Source organism: Arvicanthis niloticus, chromosome X (assembly GCF_011762505.2).
Source record: "Arvicanthis niloticus isolate mArvNil1 chromosome X, mArvNil1.pat.X, whole genome shotgun sequence".
NCBI classification, from domain to species: domain Eukaryota; kingdom Metazoa; phylum Chordata; class Mammalia; order Rodentia; family Muridae; genus Arvicanthis; species Arvicanthis niloticus.
This window is the reverse complement of record NC_047679.1, coordinates 45,935,167-45,944,152: the sequence shown is the minus strand read 5'-3', so window position 1 is coordinate 45,944,152 and position 8,986 is coordinate 45,935,167. Positions and strand designations below refer to the sequence as shown.

At 38.1% G+C, this 8,986-nt stretch overlaps 1 protein-coding gene across 1 annotated transcript; it reads left to right on the top strand.

The window, feature by feature from the left end:
* The first annotated feature begins 523 nt into the window (after positions 1–523).
* On the top strand, positions 524–3,752 carry LOC117694049 (protein PPP4R3C1-like). The gene is made up of 2 exons (XM_034484779.2): positions 524–623; positions 705–3,752. The coding sequence occupies exon 2, from the start codon at positions 792–794 to the stop codon at positions 3,189–3,191; it is 2,400 nt and encodes a 799-aa protein (XP_034340670.1). The 5' UTR covers positions 524–623; positions 705–791; the 3' UTR covers positions 3,192–3,752.
* Positions 3,753–8,986: the final 5,234 nt, after the last annotated feature.

Below are 8,986 nucleotides of genomic sequence, written 5' to 3'. Positions count from 1 at the left end.
CAACAAAGACATCCTCACCTACATATACAGATGCAGTCATAGGTCTCTCCCTGTGTGCTCCCAGGCTGCTGGTTTAGACCCTGGGAGCTCTGGTTGGTTGTTATTATTGCTCTCCTCATGGGGCCACAAACACTTTCAGCTCCTTCAGTCTTCTCTCTATCTTCTCCATTGGGAAACCTTTGATCAGATCAGTGGTTAGCTGTGAGCATCTGCCTCTGAATGCATCAGACTCTGGCAGACCTCTAAAGAGACAGCTATATCAGTCTCTTTTCAGCATTTACTTCCGGGCATCCATATCAGTGTCTACCTTTGGTGACTGCACATGGAATGGATACCCAGGTGGAATAGTACCACACTTATGATGAGTAAAAATAATTCTTTGAAACAAAATATGTTATAGAAAGTATATACAGTGTTTTCTAGGTTTCCATTTTAAGATATGGGAGCAGGCTCCTTTAACAGAGTCTGTTACATAAGCACATTCTTTTCTAGTAGATTCTTGGGTGAATGACAAGATTCTGTCAGAACTAAGGCAGTCTCAAGGAAGCAACTGCTCCTGAGAAAGGTTTGTTGGTGATAGGTCACTAAGGGAGGATTTAGAAATATCAGAGTCTTCTTCCTCAGTAAGTGTAATGACTTTGGAACCTCTCTTAACCTCTGCCCTTCATTAAACCCCACTAATCTGTTCTCTTATGATTTTTCAGAATTGTGACCACAGACAAAATTCCTGGCCACGGTATCAAGGGATAGTTACCTCTGGCCAGAATAGAAAAGCTGAAGTATGTACAAGAATGTGGCCTAGCAAGGCAAGGCCAGAGATCAATATGGACTACAAAGTTCATAAAGTAGTAGTCTATGTCATGGTAGAAGTCAAACAGTGGAAAGTCATAGGTGCAGGACAAATTTCATCCAAATACATTGAACGGCTCAGCGGAGTGTGCCTGCTTGTTCACTCAGAACCAGATGGCTCACCAATTATGGAGTACAAGATTCTTCCTAACGTGCCCTATCAGAAATATCAAGAGGAGGTAATCATTTGGTCTGAAGCTAAGACCCATGGTATGGCAATACATTTCCTGACACCAAACGGTTGTCAAGAGATCTGGAAAGTTATCTGTGAAGTTCAAGGTAAAGATCCAAGTGTAGAAGTCACACAAGAACTCACTGATGATCTGGAAACCTTTGAAGAACTGCCACCAATCAAGACTCTGATTGAGATGTCAGACTGTGAACTCCATTCCCTTGAAAACGTTGCAAATTTATTTTTTTGTGTTGATGAAATGCCAAACCAGAAAGAAAGGCTGGTGCTGATCTTCAAAAAGGAAAGTTACATTAAAAAATTGCTACAGCTGTTCAAAACTTGTGAAAAGCATCAGAACCTGGAAGGCTTACACTATTTGAATAGCATCATTAAAAGAATCCTGTTTCTAAATGATACATGCTTGTTTAAGATGATGTTTTCTGACGAATTCATCATGGATGTGATAGGGTGCCTTGAACATGGCCCTGGTTTTGATCAGCCAAAGAGGCACAGGAATTTCTTGACTCAAAATGCCAAATTCAAAGAAGTTCTGCCAATAATGCACTCAGAACTCAAGCAAAAAATACACCAGACCTATAGAATGCAATATGTTCATGATATTATGTTGCCCACCCCATCCATATTTGAAGCAGATCATCTTTCTAATCTTACTGCCATGATTTTTTTCAATAAAATTGAGATAGTTACCATGCTGCAGAAAGATAAAAGATTTTTGCTTCAAGTTTTTTCTCAGCTAAAAGATAACACTGTAGGTGATGAGAGACGACATGAATTGTTATTATTCTTCAAGGAATTCTGTGCATTTGTTAAGACATTACAGTCTCATAAGAAACATTCATTACTGAAATCAATGATAAGGCTTGGAATCATGAGTGCACTGAAATCTGTAGTATACATACATGATTACAAAATACAAGTAGCTGCTCTGGAAATATTTGCTAATCTAGTAAAATATTGTCCATGCCTTGTTCGAGCTTATGCAATGAAAGAAGCTCAAGACAGTGAAGATAATGATGAGCTTATCATTAATGTCATGATTGAACAAATGATCTGTGATGCTAACCCTGAATTTTCATTAGGCATTATTATGACAACAGTTCTGCATATTCTTCTTGATATAGAAAATATACGTGTCACAGCTAAGAAAAGGAAATTTCTCAATTTCTTCTATACACATTGCATGAGTAACCTCATAGCACCTATTTTGTCTACCAGAGTAGAAAATGATAGCGACAATAATAGGGCTAACATCTGCCATGATGATTATCAAAATGCACAAATGCTTGGTGCAGTTTTAGAATTACTTACGTTTTGTGTACAGTGCCACTCAACTTACATAAAAAGTTGTATTTTGAGTAACAACTTGCTCAGTAGAATCTTGGTGCTGATGAATTCAAAGCACACTTTTCTAATTTTGAGTGCTGTCCGGTTTATGAGAAAGATGATTGGTCTTAAAGACGAAATTTACAATCTTTACATAATTAAGAAAAACCTTTTTGAACCAGTTATAAATGCTTTTGTGACTAATGGAACTCGGTACAATATGTTAAATTCAGCTATTATTGAGCTATTTGAATTTATAAGAGAAGAAAACATCAAGTCTCTCATTGCAAACATCGTGGAAAAATTTTTTGTGGCTTTTGAATCAATTGAGTACGTTCAGACCTTTAAAGGGTTGAAGACTAAATATGAAGAGGAGAAGAAAAGAGAACGTCAAATAAGAAGACATTTATATAAAACAATCTACCCAAAAATATATTGTCGACGTATCAAATTTATGAAGGTAAAAGTAAAGGCAGACATATGTTGTAGAGGAATCAGAGCAGAAGATGCTAGTCTACCAATGGAAAATGACCTTCCAAGTCGTTATGACATATTTATGAAAATTAAAAAAACAAATAAGAGAAAAAATGAAATAGAACACCCAAAAAGAAAATCATCTGAAGCCTCTAAATGTTGTCCATCTCATGGTGATACTTCTGCTAACAGAATGAGTAGGTCTTCCTGTAACAGCCTGGTTACTTTAGTGGATTACCCATATGATAGTGATGGAGAGAATGACAATGATCCTTATGGTAATGAAAAGAAAATGAAGTCAAAGATGAAGATGAAGAACCCCCCCCAAAAAGACCTACTCTTAGTTTCATAAAATTATAAGAGGCTCCAATTCCTAATTCAATTGAAACTCTATAAATATCACAAATTGGAAAATCTAACTTAAAAAAATCTTTCTCCAGTGTACTTTTAGATATGGTAGAAAGTGGAGCAACTAATGAATAAGGGGCCTCAATATTATATAAGAAAACCTCCCACAAAATAGATACATAATATAAAATAAATAGCAACTGAGTCATAACTTTGAATCAAGAATATGTTACTTTACCAGTATGGATTGGGAGGAAAGACTTTGATTAAGTAATACAATTTTTACTAAGGTTTTTATAATAGAATTGACTACAAAGGTTTTATTGCAAAGCCTACTTTCTAAAATGGTCTAGCACTAACATTCTTTACATAAATTGAAGTTTGTTTAAAGCATCATTGGTTTATATGGAAGACAAAGTCATATTAAAGAAAAACTAAAGTGAAATTTTCAGCATTTCTGTGAAGATTTAAAAGAACTCCTACATTATTATGAATATTAATAGGGAAACAACATTCAGTACATTTTAGTCCATATTTTCATGAATAAAATGATATGCTAGATCCTAAAGAAGCTATTGTTAATGTAGTTCTTTTGTAGATAATAAATATTAACTATTAGCATCAATATAGTATTATTCATAATGTGGATTCTGTGTGATTTTCAGGGGAAAACACATGATGCATCAAATATGCAGTTTGTGAAAGTTAATGAAGCTTTGTACTTTTGCTAGCAGTAATAGTTGAATACTTGGATAAAGACACACACACACATGCACACACATATTTTATATACATATTGTACTCATATATATGAGACAATAAATTGCAGTGGAAACATAGCAGCAGATGACCAAGCAGAAAGCTGTCAATCACATTTTATCCTTATACAAGAAGGAGAGAAGGAAAAGGGGGTAAGGGAGGGAATGAGGGAGGAAGAGACAGAGAATTGGAAATAAGAAGGATCTATACACTTAAAGCGAACTTTCAGTGAATTTCGTCCTTTAGCAAAGCTTTACTTTTTCGATATTTCATATCCTTCTCAAACAGTGCCACCAAACATGGTCCAAGTATTCGAATACTTAGACCAATGATGTGGGGACAATTTTCATTTTAGTCACCATATGTCTTCTGTATTCCATAGGACTCTAGCTATGTAATGATGCTGTCATATGACAAAAGTTTTTCTGTGGAGATGAAAGAGACAAGTTTCCTCATCCCAGAAATAGAACCCACAACAGTCCAAAGTAGAAATTCTACCAAAGTCCAAATTGTTGAGCCAATGTATGCAATTGGGGTTTCTTTCAGAAATATAGGTAAGCTTCAATGACACAAAGGCAGTTGTATCAGCAAAGCCCATCACAGAAAGGATGAGAAATCATAAAATTTGAAACTCTGGGACATGCACAGTTGCATGCAACACATTGGGGAGTGTCCTTTTCATGCAACTCAGTTGGTCCTAACCTCTTTCAAGGCAGCTTGTCTGGTTTGTGCTTCTTGCAGCAGGAGACCTGGTGTCAGTCTTTTTTCCAGGTTGTTTTATATGAGAGTGACTTGTAATAACATCATATTGTGTATTGTTTTTCACTCTTTATATACATTACATTCTGACTAAAGTTTCCCCTACCTTTACTCTTTCCAGCACACTTTCCCATTTCCTTTCTGCCCTAAATCCACTACACCTTCCCTTCTTTTCAAAGGAATGAGCTGCCCTCCCAGGATATCAGTTGAACATAACATACCAAGTTATAATAAGACAAGACTGTGCAGAGATTTGAATGAACATCAACATGGCCTGTAGCAGAAACACAGACCAAACATCCATGAGCTGCAGCACAGTCAATAGAAATCAAGATTGATATAGATGGCAGCACAGAACACTGAATTTCCCATGGCATCCAGTTGGTAACACGTATCATAGACATCAACACGACCCTCAGACCATGGTCAAAACAGACCATGGGCACTATCATGGTTCTCACAGGGTGGCCTGTGATACCACATGAGGTCATGTAGATTTCCCATGCTTCATAGTGCAACTGAGAACCATGTTTGAGTCCTTGGTCCTGTTGCAGCAGGAGGCCATTTGGCCCATGTTAAGACTGCAGGCCATATGGATATCCATCATCTATGCTGCCACCGGAAGACATGTAATCAGAGGGTCAAGCTGCCATCAGGAACCATATTATTGTGCCTGGCCTGGTCTCCTTCATGATGCCCTGTTGATAACTGAGGTCTGTGTTGCTGGTGGTGTCCATGTTGGTATCCATGGCCTTGCTGCATCAAGGGCAGTGTCCATGGCCCATGTTACTATCAAAGTCTATGGGGATATCCACTGTCTGTTGTACCACCTGAGGACATGTTGATATCCATGGACTGTGCTGTCACCAGAAACCATGTGGAAGTCTATGATTCATGATGCCACTGGATATGAAGGGCACATAAGCTACAAAGGTATCAGGGCCTGCAGGCTTACAGTTGAATATGAGAGACATAGGAAGATTCTGTGTCAACTTCTGTTCCACAACTCAAACTTCAAGAGGAATATTTTAGATAGAAAGCCATAAAAATAATCTTTAAAAGAATAATGGGAATGCTGAGGTACAGCTCTTCACAGTTGACAAATTTCTGTGGAAGGCAGGGATGGGAGTAGGGAAGGACACAGTTTTCTATAAGGGACAGGATACTGAGAGATAGATCATGCTGCACTAGGTATATAAGCAATGCAAATTTAATTTGGTATTTTTTTCTCTTATTTTTCTTTGGTACTGAAGGGGTTCCAAGTATTGTGATGGACAAGGGAGGACTAAGAAGTGAATCTAATTGGGGTATGTTAAGTTAAATTTCCAAATAAACAATAAAATGTTATATTAAAAAGGGGTCAGAAATATTCTGCACTTCCCCTATTTGGTGTGTCACAAGAACAGCAAGCAACCGTAACATGTATGCAGATGACCTAGCTCAGATCCATATAGACTCCAAGATTTTTGCTTCAATTTCTTTGAGCCCTTCTGTGTCCTGTTTAGTTACTTTTGTGATCTGTGTTCTCCTGCTGTATTCAATCCCTTTGGTTCCTAGAACCCTTCCTCTACCTCTTCTTCAGGGTTCCATGAGTTTGCCTAGTGTTTGGGTGCTAGATGATGCTTGTCTGATGAAAATAGAGCTAGGCACTTATCTATGAGCATAGCACAATATCAAAAGTAATCATTTCATTGACTATTTTGTTTTTGCCAGTCATACTTGGTTCTACCACCATTCAGGATGATTTTTTTCTAGTTCCATCTATTTTCTTGCAAGTTCCATGATATTATCTAACAGCTGAGCAACACCCATTCTGCAGATGTACCAATATTTTTTATCTGTTCTTTGGCTGAGGGCCATCTAAGTTGTTTCCAGGTTCTGGCTAGCATGAATAAAGCTGTTATGATCCTAGTTGAGCAAATGTCCTTATGGTTGGTTGGAGTGTCCTTGGGGTATGTGCCTAGGATTGGTTTAGCTTGGTATTGAGGTATATCAACTCCCTATTTTCTGAGGAGCAGTCATATTTATTTTTGAAGTGGCTTTACAAATTTTTATTCCAACCAGCCACACTTTCCCCTTGCTCCACATCCTTGCTAGCATGAGCACTCACTTGAGTTTTTGATCTTAGCCATTCTTACATTTGTTAGAAAGAATCTCAGAGTCCTTTATTTGCATTCCCCTGATGGCTAAGAGTACTGAACATTTTGTAAGTGATTCTTGGCTCTTAGAGATTGCACTGTCAAGAATTTTTTGTTTAGCTATGTGCCACATTTTTTAAATTGGGTTACTTGGTTTGATAGTATGTAAATTCTTGAGTTCTTTATATATTTTTGAATATTAACCCTCTGTCAGGTATAAGGTAGATAAAGAATTTTCCTATTCTGTATGCTGTCATTTTCTCCTATTGACAATGTCCCTTGCCATACAGAAGTTGTTAAGTTTTACGAGGTACCATTTATTAATTGTTGATCTTATTGCCTAAGCTGTGGATCTACTACTCAGGAAATTGTCTCCTGTGTCAATCTGTTCAAAGTTATCCTCCAAGTTCTCCACTATTATTTTAATGTATCTGGGTTTATGTTGATGTTCTTGATCCACAAGGACTAGCATTTTTGAGGATTATTTTCTAAATTTGTTTTTGGATAGTTTCTTTATTTATATTTCAAATGTTATCCCTTTTCCTGATTTCCCCTCCAGAGACTCTCTAGCCCATCCCCCTGCTTTTAGGAGGGTGTCCCTGACCCACACACTACAGCCTCTCCATGAACTCATTGCCTTGCACTGGGTCATCAAGCTTTCACAGGAACAAGGGCCTCTCCTTTCACTGATGCTAGAAAAGGCCATCCTCTGCCTACATATGTGGCTGCAGCCATGGGTCCCTCCATGTGTACACTTTGGTTGGTGGTTTAGTCCTTGGGAGCTCTGGGAGGTCTGGTTGGTTGATATTATTGTTCTTTCTATGGGTTTATAAACTGCTTCAGCTCCTTCAGTCCTTCCTCTCTAACTCCCCCAATCGGGAACCCATTGGGAACCCCTGCTCATTCAAATGGATGACTGCAAGTATCTGCCTCAGTATTGGTCAGGCTCTGGCAAAACCTCTCGGGAGACAGCTTTATAAGTCTCCTATCACCATGCATTTCTTGGCACTCACAATAGTGTTTTGGTATTGGAGACGACTGCATATGGGATGGATCTTTGTTTAGACCTGTACACAATTTTTAATAGGGCTATTTGATTTGCTAGAGTTTAACTTTTTGAGTTTTTTTATTTATTAGATATTATCCCTCTATTGGATGTAGGATTGGTAAAGATATTTTTCCAGTCTGTGGGGTGCTGTTTTGTACTATTGACTGTGTCCTTTGCCTTACAGAAGCTTTGCAATTTATGAGGTTCCACTTGTTGATTCTTGATCTCAGAGCATACACAATTGGTGTTCTGTTCAGAAACATTTCCCCTGTGCATATTTGTTTGAGGCTCTTCCCTTAGGTCTCTCCTCTATTAGTATGGTGTATCTGGTTTTATGTGGAGGTCATTGATCCACTTGGACTTGAGCTTTGTATAAGGAGATAAGAATGGGTTGATTTGCATTCTTCTACATACTAACCTCCATTTGAACCAGCACCATTTAATGAAAATGCTGCCCTTTTTCCACTGGATGGTTTTAGCTCCTTTGACAAAATTCAACTGACCATAGGTGTATGGGATCATTTCTGTAGCTTCAATTCTCTTCCACTGATTACCCTGCCTGTCTCTTTATCAAAACTGTGGGGTGCAGGCAGAAGGTGGCTATCATCCTTGCAGCTATCTTGAACCATATACCCTGACAAGAGACTTGATTACAATATCCTACAACAGCTGAGCACACTCTGATAACATCTTGTTTTAGATAGCCAGGATTTTCCCTTGGGTGTGTGAGACTAAAGGTGTGTGACTTAGGGATCAGATTTAGAGACAAGACCTAAGGGCAATGACTTAAAGGTGTGACTTAAGGCATGGCTTTAGAAGTGAGACATATAAATGGCTAGAGTCAGACAGAAGAAATAATTATTAAGTATTAGCCACTTGGCACTTGGAGGAAGAACTTTGAAGTAGTAGTAGCACTTGAGACTCGAGACAGGCAACTAGGAATTAGACACTTGTACTTGAGTCTAGAAACTTGGAAGAAGTAACTTGGAACTTGAAGGCACTAGGGACTATGAACTAGGGACTAGGAACTCAAGACTTGGGACTTGGAGAAAAGAAGAGAGACTGAAGAATAAATGGGTTTGAATCACTCTCTGG